At 35.5% G+C, this 26,279-nt stretch overlaps 1 protein-coding gene across 1 annotated transcript; it reads right to left on the reverse strand.

Moving 5' to 3' along the window:
* Nucleotides 1–644: 644 nt before the first annotated feature.
* On the reverse strand, nucleotides 645–25,441 carry LOC126760709 (E3 ubiquitin-protein ligase HUWE1). The gene is made up of 12 exons (XM_050476550.1): nucleotides 24,995–25,441; nucleotides 20,836–21,075; nucleotides 20,561–20,782; nucleotides 18,606–18,877; nucleotides 18,089–18,546; nucleotides 7,922–17,956; nucleotides 7,079–7,483; nucleotides 6,549–6,737; nucleotides 6,163–6,484; nucleotides 5,919–6,084; nucleotides 5,646–5,836; nucleotides 645–925 (listed from the first exon to the last, which is right to left on the reverse strand). Exons 1-12 carry the CDS (start codon nucleotides 25,259–25,261, stop codon nucleotides 823–825), a joined length of 12,870 nt encoding a protein of 4,289 aa, XP_050332507.1. The 5' UTR covers nucleotides 25,262–25,441; the 3' UTR covers nucleotides 645–822.
* Nucleotides 25,442–26,279: the final 838 nt, after the last annotated feature.

A 26,279-nucleotide genomic window follows, 5' to 3' on the forward strand; every position in this document is an offset into this window, starting at 1 on the left:
TGTAAATTTCCGAAAATGTTGTTATGTTATTTTGCATTTTAGGTGACGATATACAGATGAAGGCTCAAGACCACCATATCACTGAATCATACATCATCTCATCATCATTTGATAATTTAAGAATACATCCCTCCAGACGGCGTTTATGGCATCAGTTAATGTTTACTCTCTTACGGTTAGCCATATTCATATTCACGGAAATGCTTTCAAGTCATGGCATTCCATGCGAATACTTTACGTTTGTTGTTACAGGATAGTTTTATAATTTTAAGCGTTTTAAATATTCAGCTTCACGAAAACCTTTTTGCATATGTCAGCAAATGATTTTTTTTTGGATTTGAATGCAATTTTATAGTCAAAATAGTGGGAATTAGTAGCTTAATTATTCATCAGTCCGCTCTACGGATTTTATTTGGTGTATCTTTTTATATTTCCCCTTATTATTTAAAAAAAATTTGCGATTTTGCTTTATGAAAAGCTGCTGACGGCAACCCGAGTTTAAACTTTTTAAAATCACTACTACTACTATACTACTTCGAACCATTTGGCAGCATTATTTAAATTTGTGACAAAAATCGTGAGATAAAACATAAAGAAATGGAAACAATGACGTTCATTAGAATTCAATAATAAAACAAAGCAAATAACGCTTTGCCGGCCAATTTTATAAACACCTAATCTGATTTTTATTTGGAATCATAATATGTATGAAGGGTACACAAATATAAGTCAATACACCATTTACCTAATTTGCGACCTCCTTGACAAAATGTGATAGTTATTTTAAAATATTTATTTAATTTTGTTAAGTTTCATTTATATTTATGCAAAGCCAAATCCCTCCGAGCACTCATGAATGGCTTTAAGCAGGCTGCTTCGTAATTTTTCATATGACTTGTACATAGGCAAATCCAACTGGTTAAAGCTGAAAAAAAAAACAAAATAGTATTAAGTCAGATTATAAAAATTAATTATAGAAGTCTTCCATGTAAAAAACGTATACTTCCTAAAAATATGGATATCACTTCTTAAAAAAAGTTTCTTTATAAGTTTAATAAACGTCTATAAAGATTGGTCATATACCGAAAAATTTGTATTTAATTTTTTAATTTTTGCTTTTAGTTAATTTATTTTTAGAAACTGCTAAGCAGTTTATTTATATAATATTTTTATAGTGGCTGACAAAGAAATTCAGACACGAACGTATGTTATTAGTGAATATTCTAATAAAGATAAAATGAGATATTAAACCCCTGTGATAGAAGTTGTTGCATTAAACCTTTTATTGGAGATTTTTTTTAATATTTTTCAAAACCCGTGACTTTTAAGCAAACCGAATTAACAACCAAGGATAAAGCATTTTTGAACTTTAAAAAGCATTAAAAGACTACCATGTGCCTTAATACTCGAATAATTAACTTTAAACAATTGGAGAATGTTTTATGTTCTAATTAATACAATATTAACCTTTTTGGAGTAAAAGCGGAAGAGTATCAACAAATTGTAGACCTTGATCGTTCGCGAAAGTGTTATCTATCATTTTGCAAAAACCATTCCATCTGGTTGTTTTACTTTACAGTATAATCAAACATATGTAAATAAAGTTATCAGAATACAACTTTGCATTAATAGTGCTCTGAAGGTATTTAATCTTACGCCAAAAACGTGTGTAGAGGTCAAGAGTTGCAACTCAGAATTATATTTCCACCGAACAAATAAATACGGATCATATCAGCTTGGAGTAAATAAATGACGGTTAAGTATATCATTAATTTCCCTTTAGCGTCTGTTTAAGCACAAAAATGAAAATACCCACTGAGAGTTATGTAACCTTACATTTTGAAAATATTTTTTATTTTTTTGTGAAAAAAGTAAACCCATGCTTCTTTATTCGTTTCGTTATTACGATTAAAAGAATTTCAGTTGAGCTTCCATAACTCGAAATTCTATAAATTGAAGTTCTGCATAACTCGAACTCTTGAATTGGCAATAGCGTTTAGAAGTCAAATTTCATACAAATTTCCTTGCATCAAACTTCTTTAGCTTGAAGTTCTCCATAACTCTAACTCTTGAATAGGCAATAGAAGTAAAATTTTATACAAATTTACTTCCATAAATCGAACTTTTAAATTGGCACATGATTCTCTTAGTCGCACTTTTCGGGGAAGTCCCACTTTGTAAACAGTTGCTCATATAGAAGTAGCTACGTGTATTTATTCCTTCAAATGTTAGTATTACAGATTATAATGAGGTGGACAATGAGGTTTGCTTAGTCGGATTTATAACAGATAATATTATAGAACTGAATATTTCAACCGACCGAACGATTATGGCTTCTAGCGCTATGGAAAACAAAGAGGATCCTGAAGAAGAAATTATTCAACAGCAATCCAAAAATAATGTAACGGTCAATACAAAGCACTAAAGAGATTAGTTTATCGTTTCACTAAAACAAACAAGCAAAAAGTATTTGTTCAGCCAAAAATACATGTTTTATGTACATAGGCACTATATGCGAAGTAAATAAATAAAACTGTGTATACATCTATTTTTACAGCTTTTTAAAAAATTGTATGCTATAATGAAAACTTTAATATCTCGAAGCCTCTCTAACTTAAACTTTTTTGTCGATTATGGTGGTTCAAGTTAAGAAAGTTTAACTGTATGTTGAACCATAAATACATTCATTTTATTGTCTTTAAATTTCGGGCAGAGCATATTTGCTTCAGCGGCATGACCATGCGTGATATCATTTCGTCGCTATCTCGACTGAACGATAGGAATTGTACTAAGAAATGCCGACCACTGCCCTTGAAGAGGTGGACTATGAACTACATGAGCGGTCGACAATCATTGCACGATATTGACGCCGGGCAATGGAATCGATGTGCATGTGCTCAAAAGTACAAAAGACTTTTCTCGCTTCGCTTTTGGAAGACATCTTTGGTACAACAGTTGGAAAATTCAGCCTCCATGGCGAAACCTCTCCAAGAAAATTTATCAAGCTACTTGACTGTCTCCGGATAGCAAAGTTCAAAACTATATCGATCATATTATGATAGATGGTCAATATGTCTCCATTGTCTTGTCTTACAGCAAAGCTCGCCGTCAACAAACACAGGGAAGAAGACATTATGAAATTGTTCTTACATTATGAAATTGAGAATTATATTAATTGGGAAAAAAGTAACATATTTGGATGTGCGATTCTGCAATATGTAAAGATTGTTTTTAAACATGTAGTTGTCAAAAAGAAATAAACCGCAATAATGGGCCGAATATTCTCTTTCTTTGCGTCAACGTCAGCGCCTGATAAATTAATAAATAAAGGCTATATAGCGTTCCCCATTGACTGTAATATTTCATTTTTGAAGAAATATAGACAAAAAGTGACTTTTCGAGGATGTATGGCGATGATGGCGTATCAACAATGGCTTATGGTTTATCAGCATTCCATTTTTTTTATTGACGTACCCATTTTTTACCCTGAGCTTCATCGCTGAACAAAATTTTCTTGTGAAAGTCGGGATCGGTGGACATCTCGTTTTGGAATCATACACCGAACGTGCGACGCAAACCATGTTCTGCAAAATCTTTCATAAAGCATGGTTACAGCTCTAATCATTGAAACTAAGTTAATAGTTAAATACTTTAAAGTTATTGTTCTAACCTAATTATGATGAATGGCTATATACATATATAAGAGAACTGTTCTAGTGTATTTTCATCATAAAAATCCATATTCAATATCAATAGAAAGCATGTTAGGAGCAATGCCTTCACACAAAGTTTCATCCAGTTTATACGGTTTACCATTGTTTCAGTTTGCGGAAGGCCGTTGAAGCCATTGTACTAGAAAACGCAGATAACAACCCTGAGTTGACATTTTTGGGAAGCACTCTTCAAAATATTTGGAAGCTTTGCTAAAATTTTTGACAGAAATCGTAAAATGCAACACAAGATTAATTAGAATTTAAAACAGTTATGTTTAGTAGAATAAAATTAATGTAAAGTAGTCAAAAAGTTTCCATTTTTTAATATTTGTTAGGGTCGCAAAAATTTAATTGAATTGAATTTTTGTTTCGAGTAATTGGTGAAATAAGTCTATTTAAAGTGAAAACGATGGTAAAGCAGAAAATAGACATTATTAAGTTTAAAAAGCAACAAAAATATGTAAGAACTGACAGTGTTCTCCGCCAGCCAGGAAGCGGACGTCAAAGTAAGACGTTATGTAATGCGAATATCTTTGAGGGACTGTTTTAAAACAGCTCCAGAAATGGGTGGAGAGCTTCAGCTCATGCTCACCAAATAAAACTAAACAGTTGAACTGTGAAAGATATTTTGGGGATTGAGTCTCTTTAATGGCCCGGAAATAGTCCTGCTCTCAACCGTATTGAGAACTTGTGAGAAATTAAACAGCACGCAATTCTATGCCACAAAATGCTTATCAATACTATATTAAATACAAGTATTAAAACCCGTTCGTTGCTTAAAAATTTGTTTTTTTCTTTTATTTAAAGGCATAACTTGGATTGAACTTAAAAAGTAGTATTAGCTCGACAGGGCTTAATTTGATTAATCTTTATTAAAAGATATCATGTAAACATTACAATGCCAAAACGGCCTTTTTCATGATCGAGAGTGTAAGCGACTGACAAATATCAGTTTTTCGATTTTGACATTTCTACATCCTATAGGGTGTATAATAATTGATTACAGATTCTAAGAGGTCGAATAAATTGCCTGGGATAGGACCCAATGTGTAGAAATTCACGCAAGTGAGGAAAGTTTTCTAACCGCCACTCACTTGGGAGTGGTCAATAACGATTCCTTTACTTATGGCTCAAGCAGCTCACGACTTCCGGTCTTAGACCAAGTACACCCTGGGTAGCCAAAAAACATGAAGGCGAATTAAAGTGAGAAGGCGAAACATCCCCTCCCCAGGGTTGTGTGCTGGGTTTGGGACCCGCCACGTAAAAAACCCCACCAATGAAAAGGAACAACGGTCTCGGTTAAGTGACCCCCCTTTTGACGACGACCCCTGCAAACGTATTAAGGATTACGATTTGAGGGCATGTACCTGGAATGTCCGGTCCCTTAATTGGTAAGGTACCAGCCCAGCTGGTTGATGTCCTCGTTAGAGTAAAGGCTGACATCACCGCCGTCCAAGAAATGTGAGGGACGGGATAAGGACTGAGGCGAATGGGTCCTTGTGGTACCGTAAATTCGTATGGGATTCGCTGTGGGAGAGAGACACCGTCCCTGCATACCTACTGACATTCACCCCGGTGGATGAACGTCCAGCCACTATCCGCATCAAAGCGAAGTTCTTCAACATATCGCTGATTTGTGCCCACGCCCCGACGGATGGGAAGGACGATGTGACCAAGGAAAGCCACCAACCAGATTGATCATGTTGTGATAGATGGAAGACACGTCACAGTAGTAAATGAAAACCCTGGTATAAATTGTCTCGGGCCGAATTCAAATTGTTGGTGGCTACAAACTCATAACTCTTTAAGGTCTTAAATTATATGTTTTTTATATCATACACATCTTTGTATGGTTGTTGTATACGAATAAGACAATCATGACAAAAAGGATAACTAAGCCATATTAACATATTAAATATAAAGTGTTCTTACCAAGTATGTGCACACGGTAATCTATCCGTCGATCGGTCATCGCGATGTATTTGGAACCTTTGAATACCATTCATTCCCTCTAGGGATCCGAATCCTTGGAGAGGAACTTTTGATGTACCAGTAACGAACTGTAAAAATTTAGCTCGATCAGCTTGGTCGAAACTGCGTAAAGCTCTCCAAAACCATTGTATCTGTAAGAAGAGAAGTCAATCGTTAAAAAAATAATAATATTTTATAAGATGAATAATTTAATCTGACAAAATTTATTTTTACCTGTAAAGATTTGGATGTATACTTGTGGTATTCTGTGTTTGCTCTAAGGTCCTCAATATCAATGTCAGGTAATCCAGATATCAGTAATTCAAGTTCTTGTTCGTTAAATATTGAAATTAGATGTTTTGGTATAATGTCGTAAAAACCTTCTAGAAAGGCATCTAACCTGTAAGTTGTAGTGAAAGTGGAAAGCAAAATATTATTGGTTTTTAACTTAAATGCTTTTAATATATCTCAAACATACTGTTGACGAATCGAACCACTCATTTTTAATTGACAAACTAACTGGACGTAATCGAATTTGTTTTCTTCAGTCACAGCGATATTACGTCCATTTGGAATAAGATCCCGGACTTGGGTAACACCAAACTCTTGTATCTCTGTAGAAAATGTAAGTTCATAGCCCAAAGTTGAAATATCATTCTTCATAAGATAATCCAAGCCCTTATAAAATTCATAATCTTGCGACTCCATGTCAGTATATTTCACTTGTTTTCCGAGGATATGTTTATAAAATGATCGAGTAAAGTAGCACTCTAGTAACTTATTATCATGTATTGCCTTTGCTACAATAAATAGAATTTATTTATTACAATTCATTCTAATAAAATTTGCAAAAAAAAATAGTACCTATTACACGTCCGACAAACTTGAAGTAACTCAAATGGTTTGGATTAGCATGACTCGACGGATTTATCATATAAGTAACTCTGTCTCCCGGCGAAACACAAAATAAAGCATACATGGGGTTGAAGATTTCTCTTGAAATTATAACGTACCATTCCCTTAGAAGACCACCAGCATCCTGACCTTCTTCATCTATGAAATACATAAAAATATATTAAATTTATTAGGGTTGCGTGACTAATAATATTTGTTTTATGTACCAAACTATTAATTACAACTGATATACATTTAAGTCGAACACAATTTTACATTCGATTCTATGTATGTATGCTGTATTTTAAAATATTAATGAATAATAAGAATGGCAACAGAGTAAATATTAACAAAAGCGAAATATAATTAAGTGAAGATCGTTTCAATTAGCACTTTCGAAAATTAAATACAAGCAATTTACAACCCATGTATCGATGAAATAAACAATACCCCTGCTTTCGTACTTCAGTCATAGAAGTAAGTTTTAATAAATTACCAACCTTCGAAAACTATGTAAAAACGATTTTTCCATTCTTCTGGTCCTAAACGATATAATACTCGGAATGAATCTTCAAATACTGTAACTCGACGTACGCTAACGGTGTTCTCTTCGCGGCGTACACCTTCATCGATGCGTTCAAGCTCAGTTTGAAAAAATTTCCTTTTCACATCAAAATCAAGTATACGTGTATGATCGACTAAAACAGCAAAAGGTCCATCCGATAAATGAATCGGAGATTGACGAAGAATTTGATTTAGCACAGTTCGATGTTTTTCTGCAAAAAGCAAAAAATTCTCCTTGTCTAGTCGTTGCTGAACTTCCAATGAATTTGTGCGTATGCAAGACTTTCGTATATTGTCTAAGAACTCGAACGAACCAATTGAATCTTGTATGTCTGTTGAATCTAAAAATAAATAAATTGGAGAAAGTTAAATAGTATTTCTACATGAAAAAATATATATTAAGTGGAATCAAAAAAAACTATTTAGAAAATTAAATATTAGAATCTCTAGAGCAATTACTGTCGTAGTTTTATTAAGGAAACAAAAATATTTTATTAAATGTTTTTAATTTGATTTTTGACTGTATAGATATCTAATATATCTGATATTATAAATACTTGAGGTGAACCGAACAAATTTTTAGTTTCCCTTTTCGGATAACTGCATGATGCACAACAATACGATTTTGCACGATTGATTTGTGTGCTGATTTAAAACATATGATGTGAAATTAAAGTGTTGGTAAAAACTTATAAAAGCTGTGGATTACATATCATCATCATTATCTAATTATGAATATTTACATAAAATTAATATATAACAAAATAAATTTTACGAACCTGTTTTATCAGTGCTGTCGGAAGCTGAAACAGCCTGGTTGGTATTTGCTTCTTCTATTACTTCCAAGGTAGAATTTTGGGTTTCAAGGTTGGAAATGTTTTTTTTCTCACTTTTTTTGTTAGTGGCATGTATTAGGAAAAATGCTTCCACAGTGGGTTGCAATACAAGAACTGCATACTCGTCTTTTGACTCTTCTAAAGCTACTAAACATTCACTTAGTGTGTTCCAAAGATCTTGCAGAGATATTATCTGACTTAGAGTCGGCTTTTTATTCGCTGGATTCATACCTACAGGATCTTCCGAGTAGAAAATCTCACGAACTTGTATGAATATCTTAAGAGTTTTCAAAAAATACAATTGAGCTGAAGAAGGTGAAAGCAATTTTTTGATAGACGGTAGTTGCAATTCACATGAAGGCTTAAAATTGCTCGGTGCCGAAATAATTACGTTTTCTGATGTAAACCGGTCTTGCATTATTCCCTCCAGTACAACTTTATTTTGAATTGCTGTTTCACATTTTGTTTCATTATCGACCTTATTTTGAACTTTGTAGGAGCGAATTTCATCGAGTAAATTTTGTATGGCTAAACGAACTTCTTTTGCCAATCCAAATACTGCTGAGGATAAATACTCCAAAAATATTGCATTAGAAGCGTGAGAACATTGGCTCAAATTAACAATTAGTTTTGAAATATTATCAAGCCCATCGACGGTGCCGCATTGATGAGTTAGTACTTCAGTAACTAACTGCAGTTGTGAAAAATTTTTTGAATACAGTTTACTTTTTGCACGATAACCGGTAGTGTATAACTTAGTTTCAGCGTCAATAGATGATTCATCTCTATGTTTTAACTCAACATTAGTTGCATTACTTTGACCCTTTTCTTCCATATCAGAAGGTTTATTACCTAACTTGCTGTCGTCCAAATCACTCTCTTTGGGTAGTTCCCCACTAAGACTAGCTAATAATTTAACAAGCATATCTGTAAGTTGGGGAGATCGGCAAATAACTTTGTAAGGTAACATTTCAAGTAACTTCGAGAATGGAGTGTCATTAAATGATTGAAATTCGACACTCGGCTCCTCCCACTCCCACCGAGGATAAGAAGTAAGTGGAAAATCTTGCATATTCGTAAGTCTTTGTGGTGTAAGCAAATCGATTTTTAAAAGAACATCCCAAAATTGTTTGGTGTTTGTGTTATATGTAGTCTTTTTAAGTTGCTTGCTTTTCACCCCATATGCATTATTTTTGTGTCCACGATTTGCTGCGGCTTTTGATGTTGATGGGCCTTCATCTAATTTCAAATCTGAAACCTTATGAGTTGGTTTAGTAATGTTCAAAGCACTATTGCGCTGCATATTTGATTCTATTATGAGAGCCTCCCGGTTCGCTTCTGAAGTATTTCCAGTAGATATATTCATATTTCTGTTATTTTCTTTCGATTCAGTAGCTGGATCAGTTTTTCTCTTTTGTTCGTGTTTAAATGGAACAAAACTGCGTGGAAAATGCCTTGCTAAAACAAAAAGTAAATCTAAGCAGTTTTTAACAACCATTTGAGCTGCTTGTGGATTTATGCTAATATTATATTTTGTAGTTGAATTGCTCTCAATATTTTTCTGTGTTATTTCATTAATAATGAAAACATTCGATTTGTAACCAAAAGCTGCATCTATGCGCAGTTTAAGCCAGTTGGGTTTAACAATTAGTCCATCTGATTCGTTCGTTTTGTCTTCATTGGTTTTTTGTATAATGCTTATTAAAGACTGTATAATCCAGGATCTCGTCGGAGCATGATAGCACAAATTACGTATAACGCGATGAAAACGAGTGTAATTAATTTTAGTGTCTTCTGTAAATAAAAATAGAAGAATTGTTGCTAAACAATCTGGATCAAGCAAATTATTATCATCCTCCATGAAGAGCAGTGCTATAGGCTTGCCATGAATTTGTTGCTGATGCTGATGTACAATTGTTGTATGCTGGTGATGCTGAGATTGCTGAGTGCGGTCTGCTTCATACCATATTGTATCATAGTTCGAATGCCATCGCGAGTCATCGGTTAGATTTTGTAAAGAGGATGGAAACCGTCGAAGTACATGTGGCGTATCTATATTTGGACCGTTTCGACTCTCCCAATCGCGCCGCAGATATTGAGCTTCAGCAGCCAAATCTGGAGGCAAACTTGCAATTTGTGATTCTTCCATATCAGTAAGAATTGCTCGACGTAATGACTCAGGTAAATTTTGGAAAAACGCCGCAGTATCAACGGGATCATCGGGATTGGCTGCCGAAGCAGCCTGGCGTTGTTGTTCAATTCTCTGTTGCATTAAAACCTCAGTCTGAATATTTGGTGGTAACGCAGCCAAAAATTCTGGATTAACTTCTATTAAAGAATCATGTGCGACTTGAATTGCATTTTGTTGTGCTCGTTGGCGTATGCGTTGCATTCTTAAATGCTCATTTATAACTTCCTCACGCATTTCAGCGGGCAATGCAGCTAAAAATGATGGATCCACACCCTCCGGAACTTGTAGATCTCCCAATGCAGCTCGAACTTCAGCATTCATTCCAGAAGGTGCAGCCTCTGAAACAGCTTCAATATCATCCGACCGATGGTCTTGAATCGCTGGCACAGAAAGTTCTTGATTTACGGCACTCACTAGCCTAATATCTTCTTCTTCAATATTTTCAGTTGCTACATCTTCTGGCCTATTCGTTGTAAAATGTTGTGATGCTTGAGTCATTATATTATCCACGTTTTCGCTATTTGATGGCTCCAACACTGTGCGCATTTCAAAGCCAGGTGGTATTTCAAAAGCCGTGTTAATTTCTTCTCCCAAATTTGTTGGGTTAGTATTTGAACTACTTTCATCCTGTTCATCCTCGAAATCATCTTCAACATTCTCAAGAGTTTCACCCTCATTCGTTACCAGTATTGTTGGGTTTTCTTCTTCACTCGAATATTCCACTTCACCGGCACCATCATTTGATATTTGATCCTGCTGTTCCTGTATATCAGTAGATAAAGCAGTACTTTCATTTCTTTCTGTTATATTTTCATTAGCCGACGAGGTATTTTCAGATCCACTATTTAAATTAGTTGTCTGTTGAATGAATACAGGTATAGCACTGCGGCGATTAGGAGAATTGTAAGTGGTAGTGGATATTGGTTGATCCATAGATTTGGTTTTTTGATTGTCTTTGAATGCTCTTATTAAGAACGGAATTAGAAGATGGGCAATATATAAACAAGCATCTGTTTGTGACTCCAAGTCCAAATGCTTAGCTTCCTCGAGCCACCAATGTAAACTATCTTGATTAAATATATCAAGTTGCCCTTCTTCGGTCGGATTATTAAATGATGGCATTAAAGTGCAATACTGTTGATCGAGCAAAATTAAACGTCTAGTAGATTCACGCCTTTGAATCAAACTTCCTATTGGTGTAGTTTGGCTATTTGTTGATCCAACGTATACTGTGCTGGTATTATTTTGACTTCGCTCATGATTGGTGGTTGAAGCACTTTCTAATTCAGTATTTGTAACAAAATTTAAATCTGCCCTAGTTGGACCGAGCCTCGGTGCTACCCAAACAGATGAAGGATTTGTTCTCACTGAGCTTTCTTCTGCATTGGTCAGATTATTATCGGCAAAAGATTGGTCAACCATATTACTAACCACATTTGAGGACGGTTGTACGTTATCCTGATCGGATAATAACAAAATATCATTTTGATTTTCCAAACGAGCTCCCCGAATTTCGGGGGAATTCATCATTCTATTTTCGGTATTAAGATTACTGTCAGCACTAGTTACTTGCTCACTAATTCTTGCGCTAACTTCTGAAACTTCATCATCAGCGTCAGATCCGTTGACCACTTGTTCGCCGCTCCTACCACTTACTTCTGAAGCCTCATCATCGGCATCATTTGACGCGGTTTCAGAAGATTCGGGCTCATAAATATGATCGAAAACTTCAATAAACTGGCGGGTCTCTTCATCGGCATCTGTTTCGCTATGATCTTCAACGTCTTCTTCATTACCATCCTCATCTTCGTCATCATCCTCATCATCGTCATTTCGTTCATTTTCTGTAGAAGCGTTTGAGTCTGATTCAGATTCACTTGTACTAACATCCCCCAGATTAGTGGAGTTATCTACAACAGTTGCAACAAGTTCAGATGAAGTTGATGCGCCATCACTACCACCATTTCCTCCATTTTCTGTATTTGCACCTTGATTGCCATCTGATCGGCTATTTCTTGTGTCCATTCTATTTCCATCTGCAGGGCCATTATTAGAATCAGAACTTCTGCCTAAAAATGCTACATGTCCATTTTGCAATAGATCATCCCATAGTTGATCAAAATTAATTTGAGGTCGCAAATTTGTTGAAGCTAAAAGTTGTGATTCTCGTACATTTTCTGCAGTGTCTTCATTACTGGTGGACATGGAGTTGGTTGGTTCTTCTGAATCTAAGAATATATCTTCGCCATTCAAAATAAAATCGAACGCCTGTCTACGATCAGATAAAACGTTCCGAATAATATCACGAAGCACATGTTCACTACCTACAGATCCAGAGTTTTCATTAGAGATACGTGATGTTATCCTTGGATATAAACGGCGATTCATAACAGCATTGTTGCCATTTGGTGGAGTACCAAAAAATATTTTTCTGGAAGATAGAGTACCAGGTGTAATAGTAAGTCGCAACAAAATTTCCATTGGACGTAAAGTTGAATGTACTGTAGTTAGAGTGTTAGAATTAGACAAATCTTTATATTGCGCTAATTTTGCCAAATCAGTCATTATTCCTTGCTTCAGCAAAATTCTATACATATTATTACGTTGTAAATGCACTTTACTCGACAGCATTGGACTTTCAATCATTATGGGAATCAAACCAATAAGAACTTGCAAACGAACATGTTTTTCTGTGTAGCTAGGTTCAGTTAGTGTTCGAACAATCGCTTCATGAAGTTCTTCAACCAATTTCGATTGAACTGTTGGCTGACTAACGCAATCTGACAAAGAAGAAAGTAGAACTCTTGACATCATACTCACTTCTGGATCTTGTTGGCGCTTAGTTATTGGTAAAAAGTGATCTAGAATAAATGAGATGCATGTCTGTGGTTTTTTAATTAGTGGGCTGTCGGACGGCGTATATATGTATTCGATAATAATTTTCGGCACTAGACACTGATAGGATCTAACTGCGTCTGCTAATATTTTTAATAAAGTCGAACGCGGTAATATTGGCTTTTGGTGCGTATGACTTGTAGATGGTATATGCCAACTGCAGCAGCAAGGATTTACATCAATATTTTCTGCATGTTTTTTAGCCGAAGATATTTTAGGTTGAGAATTATCTAATTGAATATGTGAAGTCTCCCCCATCCTTGTGTTACTATCATCACAATCATCTGTTGTGGACAATCCGCCATAATGTTCACAAGGTTGAATTATTGCTCTCAATATATCTTTTACTGTTTCTTCTGAGGCTTCATCAATTTTCAAAACATTGTTAGTGATGGTGTCACTGGGTTTATTTTGAGTTTGACTCTTTATAAGGAATCTTGAATCATCTATAGGAAAATTCGAACTCAAAGCATTATCAGCTTGTAACGACTGTTTTGCCGCCAAAAGAAATATCTTCGGATGTCTTGCTACCGCAGATGATACTTGCGTCAGAAAATATACCAGATCGCGATGTCCAACTGGCACAGTTGGCGAAGAACGTATAGTCAAAATTCTTTCAATGGAATCTTGTAAAATTGAGGGAGCTTCGAGAACATGTCGTATTATAACGATAGCATAAGTGGGAAACTCCATCATTCCACATGCTTGACGCATCTTAAGTAATAGTGATATTCCACCATTTTTATAGAAGGCCTTTGCATTCTCATAATCTTTAGTTAAGCGAGCACAAAGTTTCATAATGGAAATCTTTGTTTCGAAATCTACCAAAAATTCAGGTCTTAATAAGTGAACAAGACAGGCAATGATATCAACACAATTTTCGCGGGATAATCCAACCTTTTCTTCATGGAGAATAATCTTTTTGTTATGTTTGGAAAACCCAGATGTTCCTTTTTTTGTGGTTGATTTTGTGGTGTTTTTAACCTTCATTTTCTTTTGTCCTAATGGAGTACATTCTTGTAATTGCGTCGCGCATGTTTGTGGCGAATCCTTTTCATTGGTCTGAACAATGTTTTCCTCATTATCACAATCTTTTTTAGCCTGCGATAAACCGGTTAATGAACGAAGACAAATCAGTTCATCTTTATAAATTACACCTTCACCGCCAGGTTTTGATCTTACACTGCGAGTAAGAATACTATCTGTTTTGATATTGGTATTTCCATTTTTGAGTGAGCTTATAGCTTCCGATATTTTCAAGTCTGGTAACACTGAGCGATGGCTTCCTGAAGCTTCGCTCACTTGAGTCATATAATTAAAATTAACAGTATATCGCTGACGTCCTATGTGAATCACTTGAGACTTTTCACCCATTGCAAAAGCATTTTTAAGTAAATTATTATTCGTTTCTGTATATGAGTTCCATTTGCCCGTCGAAACATCATACCACCTCCATTTATCTGTGCATACGGCTCGCATATTTTCCCTACGTTGCAATATTATGCAAACGTTATCAATTGCGTCAACGAATTCTATGAAGTTCTGCAACCATTGAGGAGCTTGGGGCTTAACACCTATTAATGTTTGTTCATTCAATAAAGCTTCAGTCTCATAGAGTAGATTGACTATAATATGCATAAATTTTTCATGGGAGACTATAGCACAAAACTCCTTCCTAATATCACTATAATTTTCATCTAACAGTATTGTTGAGACTTTAAGGCGTATTAAAAGTTTTGTCGATATTTCCCCAAAGAAAATATTTTCCAATTCAGATGTATTCGTAATTTTTTCGTTTTTTATAACGTTAGTTATTTGTTCCATACATTCGGTTACACCATTTACAAGATTCATAATGAATTCTCGTTTATTTTGTTGATTATTCTGTCGGTATAGCGCAGATAAAAGCTCTGTACCAGTATTAACAGTTTCTGGCAAATATTCCATAAATGCAAATACTCTTTCAAATACATCATTGCAAAACTGATTAAATATTTCATTTGGTACAATTTGAACATTATGAAAACCTCCATATTGTTTAAACTTCAAATTTCCTTTCGTATCACTTGTTCGGTTGAAACCTGAAGTTGATGCCGAATCTGTGTCAATGTCCATGTCGGTGCCACCTTGTTGAGAGTTAAGTTGATTTGAAATACTTTGAGTATTTTGAATTTCAGTAGTTGTTGCTTCTGGATGATTCAACAGGAACTCTGTTGCTTGTTCAAGTGAACGCGTATTCCTTAGGGCATCCATAACGTGTTGTGGGCCAAATCCCATGTCGGTCAATACTTTGAAATGGTTAGCATTTAAAAATCCTTCTTCTGAAGACTTTTCAGTTTTCTTCCGTTGTTTAAGTAGTTTATCCGCATTTTGAATCTCATCTAAACGTGCTTTATAACGGTTGGATATCATATTGTGTGATTTTATAATATGCTTCAATATAGCCATAATAGTTTCCGTTATAGATACTCCATAATTAGGAATAGGTTTACGTTTCCAAATGCGCCTCACAACATGCATAGCAAGTTGATGCATTTGGATTAAGTAAAATATTGGTTCGAAGTCAATAGTATCTGAACTATGACTACCTTTTGTCGACAAAGCATAAGGTGAATCAAGTATTCCTCTGGGATTTACCATTTTTTCAAGCAACTGTAGCCAGGCATCTATAAATTCTCCGGTGCCTGCAGGGTATTCGTTGGTATCACTCGGCATATTTTGTAAAATATTATTTAATAACAAACAATTCTCAAATCCAAAAGTATTCGAACTATTATCTAGAGATAAAGCCCAATAGAACATATCAAAAAATGCCCCTAAGCCATTTTCTTCACAAAATTGAGAGATCATTAAGTGGAAACAGCTTCGTTTGTCATCAAAAAGCATTGGACCAGTAAATCCCACAGAACATATAAGAAATGTAAGTTTTAACTTTGGTGCAGGTTTTGTTACGTTATTTTCATGGCTGAAGCCATTTACTAGAATTGAGCTCAGAACCCGAGCAATTTCTTTAGCGTCCGCTGTTGGAATCTTACTGTTTACAGTATTTGATGAATAGTCATTGTTCCGCCGTTGCCGAGCTTGAGGTGTACCAACGGAAAGTTTTACTAAGGTTCCAAAAAGTTCGGCTAATGCACGTCCTAGCCGAGAAGAAGCTGCCAACAATGACTTTATATAACGCAGCTGATCATCCGCTTTTATTTTAAACTTAATGGAACTCAATTTCTTCATTGCCAAATCGTCCTTGTCAGCACCCACTGTTGGCTCGGGAATAGCTGTGTCATATAATCCAGTTTCATTTATTTCATCGGAGCACAGGCTTAACAAAATGGTACTCTCCCACACCAAAGATATATAAAGACGGACTAAACTTTGCAAGAGTTGTAAGCCAGTACCCGAATTGTTACCCCAACGACTTAGTAGAGTTAGCCGCATTTCACTCGAAGCGTTACGACATAAATGAACTAGAAGAACCACATATCCATGAACTGAGCTCATATTGTGTAAGAGAGGTGTGTAATCAGCTGTGGAAAAGCCATCATCTAATTTGGGACATGCCATTAACTCACGCAAAAGTATACTTTCTCCGGGAAAATTAAAATTCGATATAAGCGGTTGCAAATTGTTTGTTATTTTTGATAATTCTTCGAGTGCTATATCTATTACTGTCGTCTCATGTGCTAAATTCAAAATAGATTTACACACATTGGCAACTGCTTGTGCTGTTGTAGATACAGGTGAATCAATTGGTAAGTTTGGCAGTGACAGCAAACGTAGTAGTGGTTGTAAACCGCCATGCATTACGAACTCTCTACAATGATCCCCATTTGAGCTATTGCTGAATATCGCATCAATAAATTTCATAACATTTAATATGTAGTCGATTAAAGGAATAGCTTCACGTTCATGATTTAATCGGATTTGCACTTGTTGTTCTATATTTCTATTTTGCCGGTGTTGCTGTTGCTGTGACGCAGAAGACATTTCATCATCATCTTCATCGTCTTCCCCACTGCTATCATTCTCATTGCACCTTAATTCCAGGTTGTTCTCATTACTAGGAGTTTGTTGGTTAGTTGGGTTGATCGTATTGGCAATAGAAGAGCTATTATCCTTATGCGCTCTCCAGCAAACATATTTCGCATCAGATCCAAATCGAACTAAATCATGAAGTAATCGTACGATGGCTTCTATTGCATCTGTACGTAAATAGGGATGATGCTTCATGAGGTCATCCATGGCATTACCTAAATTCGTAGAAGTGTCACCTAATGGGTCTGACGACCGGCGCCTTCGCATAGCTACTAAATAATCTGGCGACAACAATACCCTCAGGAATTTATCAAATGGATCATAAGACATGAATTCCATTAGGCCACGTTCATTTAGGCAAAGGGCTGAAAATATATTCGGTAAAGAACCCAATATTTCCCTTGTGGCTGGTACTTCTTTTTGTAGCAACGAACGAAGGATTATATTTGTGAGACCCGTTTCTTGTAAAGATGACAATAAAGATGGTTCATTGAAAACGTAAACCGTAACAACATCTGTAGCTAACAAAAATAATGACGGCCCGTAATACTCAGCATTTGATATTATGTGCTGTAAAGATTTTGGCAAGGAACTTTCCATTATATTTCGCATACCATTAAAATGAGCATGGTCTTGAATCGATTTTTTCAGAAAGTTAAGCATAGATTTCAATAAGGCTGCTCTTTGAGTAACACATGCCATTTTTTTGCCGTCTTGCTCAGTTACCGGTGATTGTGACGCCGACTTTTCATTCAAGACTCTACTATACTTTCGGGTGTCTCGTTGAAGTTCACTCCTTCCAACATAAGCTTCATTATCTTCGAACGTTTCTGGTGGTGCATTATCCCCATTTCCTTGATCTGAAGATAAAAAAACATCAAAAAATCGTGATTAAAGAAATGGCATGTTCTATTTATTAAATTTTCAATGAAGTTTTATGACGGATGAAAAAAAAATGTTGCTATACTATACACTACAATACCAACTATTACCATTTGAAATTTGCTCCATATCGTCTATAAATTCCACTTTTATTTCCAAATTATCTAAAGCATCTCTGCAGCAATTAATTTCTTTTTCCATGCGGTCAATAAATATATTAAGGCCATTACATTGATGAAATTTGCTGATGTCGATATTGGTAATTAAATCAATGACCCGAACAGCTCGTGTAACAAAGGTTATGTGTTCTAAATCGACTCCGGGCCAATTAATTACTTGTAGCAAAGATTTCATCATACCACTTTTCACTAAAGCATGACCACCTGCTTCATAACTGGCTAAATGATAAAGTAGACTAAACAATGAGGTGGCCAGAACCAGTGGATATTTTTCGCAAATTCCTTCGTTCGTCAAGCTTATTATACAATCGCGGACTAAAAGTGGTAAAATGCCTCCTTGACGTTCTGCTCCTGTATATTGTATTATTTTTGCCAGCCTAGAACCTGGTCTAAAATAAAAACATCCTTAAATTATTATAATAATAAGTAACGAAAGAAAGATACAAACCTTGGTACATTAGGATTTCGGTCGAAGTGCAACATAGACGTTAATGTTCTTAGAACGGCAGCACGAATTTCAACTAAGTATACATCCTCTTTATCTATTAATTCGCACAGTTCTTCACCAAAGCCGGAATATAGAATTCTCTCAACATTGTCTTGTAAAGCATTAGAGTAAATCAGTACCGATATTGCTTGAAGACGAGCTTGAACAAACTGGAGTCGTAACTTTTGATCTTTAAAACCAGATACAAGACGAATCCTATGTGCAATTCGCATCTACAAGTATAGGATTTTTGCTACTTCAGTTTTTTGTTCTGATTTTACTTTATTTTTTATACTTATTTCGATCATTTTTTTGATTTTGTTGTATGTATTATTTACTATAATATATAACAGTCTTTATATAAACAATTTTTATTTCTTAATATTAATAAAAAATAAAGTGTCAACTTAAAAAACAACTCGAGTATATTCCACTATTCAAACATTGCTTCGAGACCTCACAAACAACTGTTAGATTAATATAATTATTTTAGGTATTCTACTCCTCCACAATCAATCACATGAATTTCATGAATATAAAACAAAAACACACATTTATCTGCGCTTTTTTGTATAACCGGCTATTAATTTTTCTTTTTTTTTTTAAATGTACGGAAAAAGCGATGATTCTAAGATGCAATCAATTTGAAGGACCCGAAATAATATGTCTCTATACTTAAACAAGTATAACAATAAATAAATAAATAAAACAGTATAACTGAACTTTTTTAGCGTGTAATTTGTCACATAGCAGTTATGTAGGGGTGATAGAAATTATTATCCGATTTCATCCATTTCATATTGTATGAAGATATGCTAAAGTAATATCGTAAATTTGGTTGATACATATATGGAGCTTTAGTGTTTTGTGAGATAAGTACATGCATTAAAAGTATTACTGGTCACCCACTCCTCAACAATATTTCAAATCACAAATGCCTTCTATCGGGTGATTTTTTAAGAGCTTGATAACTTTCGCATAAAATTTGCAAAATCTCATCGGTTCTTTATTTGAAACGTTAGATTGGTTCATGACATTTACTTTTTGAAGATAATTTCATTTAAATGTTGACCGCGGCTGCGTCTTAGGTGGTCCATTCGGAAAGTCCAATTTTGGGCAACTTTTTCGAGCATTTCGGCCGGAATAGCCCGAATTTCTTCGGAAATGTTGTCTTCCAAAGCTGGAATAGTTGCTGGCTTATTTCTGTAGACTTTAGACTTGACGTAGCCCCACAAAAAATAGTCTAAAGGCGTTAAATCGCATGATCTTGGTGGCCAACTTACGGGTCCATTTCTTGAGATGAATTGTTCTCCGAAGTTTTCCCTCAAAATGGCCATAGAATCGCGAGCTGTGTGGCATGTAGCGCCATCTTGTTGAAACCACATGAGTCAACATTTAAATGAAATTATCTTCAAAAAGTAAATGTCATGAACCAATCTAACGTTTCAAATAAAGAACCGATGAGATTTTGCAAATTTTATGCGTTTTTTTTAAAAAAAAAGTTATCAAGCTCTTAAAAAATCACCCGATAGTTTTCATCAAATGATCTCAAATTTTACTTAATTAAGTAAAGTTTTCCCCTGCATGGACGGACGAAGGCACATACATTGGGAATTCAACTCTTATCGACATCCTAAACATAACTTTATCTGCAACAAGTTGCGAGAGCAAAAAAATCTAGGTTAATATTTTCTTTAACTATCAAAATCAATTATGTTTCAGTCGAAATATCTGCATTCAGAGAGTCTACTTAATACAACTTGGCTAAATGAAGTGATATAATAAGAGGAAAGACCACAATAGATAACATGTCGCAGTGCCATTCTCTGTTATAATATAATCCAAGCTAATATATGTACCTGCATAGGATATTAATTTTTGTACAGACATCGAAATAACCAATAATTTCCACTTACCTTAACTGTCTCCGATGGGTTTTTCATATGACCACAGATCGCTTTCACCACTTCTGAGATGGGTAAGCCCTTGCATGTATTCACCATATCAGGTATCTCCAGTAAAACTACTTGACCGTTTTCATCTGAGTATTCAATTGAAAGTTGATATAAAAACTCCAGTTTAGGTTTTCTAATGCAACAATCAATTAAAGCCAAACCATAATTTGGGTCTCCCCAGCGCTGTAAATAAATTTGAGTGAAGTATGAGATCTAAAAAAAATAAGGAATTGTACCTCAGCAATATTATAAAGTTTCGTCAAAAGCATATCCTTCTTTTCCAGTGATAACCGCGGTATGAAATTACTTCTTTTAGAGAACATGTACAGCAAATTCAGAACTGCCAATACAATATCCATATTCTGAGAAGACAGCAATTGGGTCAAATGTTCTACCGAATTATAAAGATGTCTTGAAAACGAGTGTTCAATCAATAAAGTAGTAAAATTCAAAACCAGAAGTAACAGACGAACATCCTGAAACCATTTATAAAAGTGATATCGTTTATTAAAGAAATGTGAGTCTACAAATTTTTAATACTAAAATATGTTTTATATTTATATATAATATATTTCTTAAATACTAAATAAATTCTTCTCCACTTAATACAAACACAAAATTTTTTAAAATAATCATATATGGATTGGTTTTATATGAAAATATGAATGAAAACATGTTCATGAAATTTTTCCGGTTATGAGAGGTGTCCGGTTATAAGTGCTGTTCATATTGCAGAATTTCACTGTACCCACACATATTTTAAGGACACATTGTAAATTTTTGGATTAAAAATATTTAATATTTTTGAGTTACACGCAATCTCCGACGCGCTAAAAAGAGGTTCTTTACTGCTGGAATGATTCTAAAACTAGAAAACATCATTGTTTACCAGAAGACATTGTCCGTAACTACTGTCCAAAAACATTGATAAAATAACGATATTTTATAAAATAATGTTGAATTTTACCCACAATTTTGGTCGATTTGGGTCCGCCAAAATTGGATTTTTGATCAGATCAAAAAACAACAAAAAAAGAATGATCGCATCACTTCTCCGAGTTACCAAGTAAAAAATCAAGAAAATTTGGAAAATATAGTTTTGAGAAAAAAAACGCGTTTAAAGAGAAACTAATGGGGAGATTGAACAGAGTTATCTACTATGGAAGGCTGTAATCAAAAAACAATTTTTAAAATTATAACCTATCGAAATAAGAAAACTTTCTTTTTTTACCTTCACACTAAGTACGCCCTTAAATCAATTAACAATACAAAATTTGTAAAAATCGCCAAATTTTAACAACTCTGAAACTTGAATATTTAGGTAGTTGACTGGTTTCGATGTTGTTTTTTTAACGGAGTATCAATCCCCGTTGGGATGGTAAGGGTTATCCATGTTGTCGTCGACGTCATCTAACGGGAGGCCCAAGAAACGTGCTGTTTCGTCGGGGTCGGACCAAAGGGAAACGGGTTTGGGTTGGCAGGGCATGCAATGAGGTGACCAGTGTCATGCGGAGACTCATTGCATGCAGAACATATATTGGATATGTCTGAGTGAGGAAACGAAAAAAGTAGGAAACTCCCTCTGGTGGCTGTGGGAGTTTCGAGATGTAGAAGTTAAAAAAGTAGCGGGGAGAGGACACCACTCTGCGGAACCCCCTGTTTAATTCTTCTCAGTTTGGATGTTTCACCTCGAAATAGTACGGATGATTGACGACCGTTCAGGTAGTTAATGGTCCACCTCTTTAACCCTGGAGGAAGCGTGGTTTTCTCCATGTCCTGCAATAGCGTTGTGTGGTTGACTGTGTCAAAAGCTTTTGACAAGTCCAACGCTACGAGGATCGTTCTCTCGCAGGGTGGTTTCTAGTTGAGGCCACGAACTATCTGAGCGTTTATGACGCTAAGTGCTGTGGTGGTGCTGTGCACTTTTCGGAATCCATGCTGGTGGCTGGCTAGGCTCAGATGGTAAGTGAAGGTCGGGGGTACCAAGGCCTTAAGTGTCTTCACTACTGGGGAGAGGAGAGTTATCGGACGATAGGACTCCCCTTTGTTGGCGAGTTTCCCAGGTTTCAGTAGTGGGACCTCTCTTCCGACTTTCCACACATCGGGTATTTGAAGAGGGGTCAGCAACAAGTAGAGGACCTTGGTAAGATAGCTTACTCCCGTCGAGCCTAGATGCTTTAGCATAAGCATGTTGATCCTATCAGGGCCAATGGATTTAGAAGATTTCGATATGTTGATCACATTCTGAACCTCCTCATCGGTGAAAGTAAATGTCGCGCAGTCGCATTTTGCGCAGCCGTCGGTTAACACATCGCTTGGTTTTGTCTACCGAAGGGTGCAGTGTAAATTGCCGGCTAAAATAGCTCGCGCACTTCTTCGGGTCCGAAGAGGCATGGCTGTTGAATTGAACTTCAACTCGGTCGTCAAGTCTTCGGGTTAGATAAAGCCTTGACTGTAGCCCAAAGCTTACTCACACCGGTGGAGAGGTTGCAGGACTTCAGGTGCTCTATCCATTTCGTCCGCTTATGATAGTTTACCAATCCCCGAATCTCCAAATTGGTATCCCTTATACGTGGATCCCCGGGATTACCTAAAACGGCTGCTTCGGCTGGGAAATTGGGGCGGAGTCCCGCTATTCTTCCAGACGGGATGAAGCGAGCGGTAGCTGCTGTGATCACATTGCGGAATTGACGTTCGGCAACGGATACGTCCATAGGAATGGGTAAAGCGTTGAAGGTGCTCTTAGTAAATTCTGTGAAGCCGACCCAGTTAGCTTTGTTAAAGTTAACGAAGGTACGATTGTCCACAGAAACAAAATCGGGAGATTTCTGGATCGAGATAATTATATGCAGATGGTCTGATGCGAGAGTTACCATTGGTCGCCAGGTTATGCTATTTATCAGACCACCATTAGCAATGGTAATATCCGGATCGGTAATATCCGGCGAGCTATTAAAGGTGCCCATAACTCTGGTGGGGGCTTCGTCATTCATTGTGCAGAATCGTTTGACAGGCAGGAATGCCAAAGATAATGGTGCGCGAACCCTTTATTGGGGTAGGTCCACATACCATAAAGGAGCCACTCCGCAAGGAAGAAGGAGTAGGCAGGCTACTGGTCGCATGGTATACCGGCCACTGCAAATTGAATAGGCATCTGTACAACATGGGCCAATCCTCTTGCGCTAACTGCCGGTTCTGCGACTTGGAGCCTGAAACCCCGGAGCACCTGCTGATCGACTGCACAGTCAAAGCAGTTTTAATTTTCGAAATGAAAGAGTACCGAAACTGTCTATTATTTTGTCCAGTGTATATCTTATAGCATTCACATAGATGCATAACTAAATCAGATCTTGTTGTTGTAACGCTTATCTAGTTCCCATTAGGGTGGTAAGGTTAAGATAAGTCCTCAACGAGGCCACTCAACGGTAAACCCAGAAACGTGCTCTTTCGACGGAGTAGGAAAAAAGGGAGAGGGGTGTCAGATGTTTTAGGGGTAGCTGGTCATGCAGACATTCATTGCATTCTGGACATACTATATATTTGATATGTTGAGTTAACTCTGGATAAGTACGAGTTTAACTTGCTACCGTATCCAACATGAATCTGCACAAGTGCCACTTTCGATACTCGTGTCAATTCGAGCTTGTCGTCTGCAATGGGTGGTGATTTGATAGTCACGGTGAAGGTGTTTAGGGCTCCACTGTGAGTGGTGGTCAGTGTTTGTCTGAAATCCGATGTCTGCCCGGCGTATTGTTTTATGTCGTCGACTTAGTTAAGGATTTATTTAAAAAACAAACACATTTAATTTATATTTTTCATATATACATTTCAATGTATACAGTGTAATTAAATATATGTATATTTATTTTAAAAAAATGTGTGCAAAGTGTGTAATACTTATTGAAATAGCAAGCAATACCTTTTAAGTTTTTAACTTTAAATAGAAATATCTTGAAAACTATGTAAACATATATAAATTACTTTAAGAATGCTTTCTGGCGCTGGAACAACAATGCGTGAAAACATAGAATACACATTTCTGTAGCTGCGATGAGGTATAAAATTAATTAAACATAGATGTTATTCCGAAATTAAACAAACAGTGAACTAAAACAGTAATCACATATATATCGCACTGCTCCACAAAAGGAACTACAAAGCATTGATGTAACTAATAACATTAATAGTTCATTTCTAAATAACTTTCTATGATATTGATGAAATGGATAAAATACTATAACTAGACACGAAAATAGTTTTAACTATTTCGCCTGCAATTTTTAATTATCAAGAAAACAAAGATTTTATACACAAAAACAATATTATATTGGTCAATATGGAATAAATCAAACAGAATTCATTATTCTGTAATACATAAGTGTTTATAATAAATACCTCTTTGGAAAATTTTAGATCGCAATATAACATGAACTCATTATCATCCACCTGCCTTGCACCTTCCTCTAAAATTTTGTCAAAACGATCCAAAATATGAGTCCAGTGGTATAGTTCACACTTTCCATATGTCCAAACTGTCACTGTTTCAAGAAACCGGGAAATATCAACTTTACTGCGACATTTAGTTAATTGATCTATGAGCAATCTGCATTCTGGCGTAAGCTCCGACGAACTCTTTTTCATTTTACTTGTATCAACTTTCATGGTTATAGTTTTTTAACAATTTTACTGCCCAATCTTAGTAATTCACCATTACATATCATTATTATGAAAACACAATAGCAGGACCATAAAATTCAGCACTTTTACTTGGATTCCCTAATTATTATTACAAATACTATCCAATCCAAAAACCGTAGACAATAAAGAAAAACAAAACAAGGAGCTGCCACCTCTCTTATTAATCAATCTTTTTAGTGATTGTTCACACTTTCACCAATGCCCCTATCTTATAATTAACAATTTGTTACAAGTCGTTTAGACCATTGTAAAGGTTTAAAGGAAACAAATTATCAACTACTGTCAAAGAGATTACCTGATCACAATAATTCGTTTTTCCGAAAAAAGAATTTTAAATAAAGGAACTGTAACAGACACACTTTTCCTGTGGAAATGTATATTTAATATACAATTATAATAAAACCTTAAACGTTTTTGTGACGATAGTTGTTCTAGTTATTTGACCCTAAGTTATATACATACTACATCCTAAATAAATCAATATATGCAATGCTATATCCCCGGCAAATAATTCAAATTATTGTGAATTGGCACACCTTCTGCATACATTTTTAACAAAAAAAACTGTAACAAATCTTTATAATTTAAATAGAAATTATAAAATCTATTTAAAACTTACCTTCCTCAAAAATTTAACGACGTAATATGTCTTTATGTAAAATGACAGCTAAAACAGGGTTGCAATTAAATTTTTGCGTAACATTGCACGCAAATATACATGTGTTTTGGTCAGAATATTTGCAATTCTTGCACCGTACAAGGGTTTTGCAAGAGCAAGCGAATACCCCTAATTTGTTTGAGCGATTTTAATTTACTGTGTACTTCGTGGAAAGCTTTGCAGTTAGTCATAGTTTAACAAATTTCTCAAACAAATTACGTAGTTGCGTCTGAACCAAATAAATCTAATTCCGAATAAATTTGGTAATTGCTTAGATTTACTATACGTTGATACCTCTTCAAAATGTTTCATTTCATTCTTGAC

This window comes from Bactrocera neohumeralis, chromosome 5, assembly GCF_024586455.1.
Source record: "Bactrocera neohumeralis isolate Rockhampton chromosome 5, APGP_CSIRO_Bneo_wtdbg2-racon-allhic-juicebox.fasta_v2, whole genome shotgun sequence".
In the NCBI taxonomy this organism is placed as follows: Eukaryota; Metazoa; Arthropoda; class Insecta; order Diptera; family Tephritidae; genus Bactrocera; species Bactrocera neohumeralis.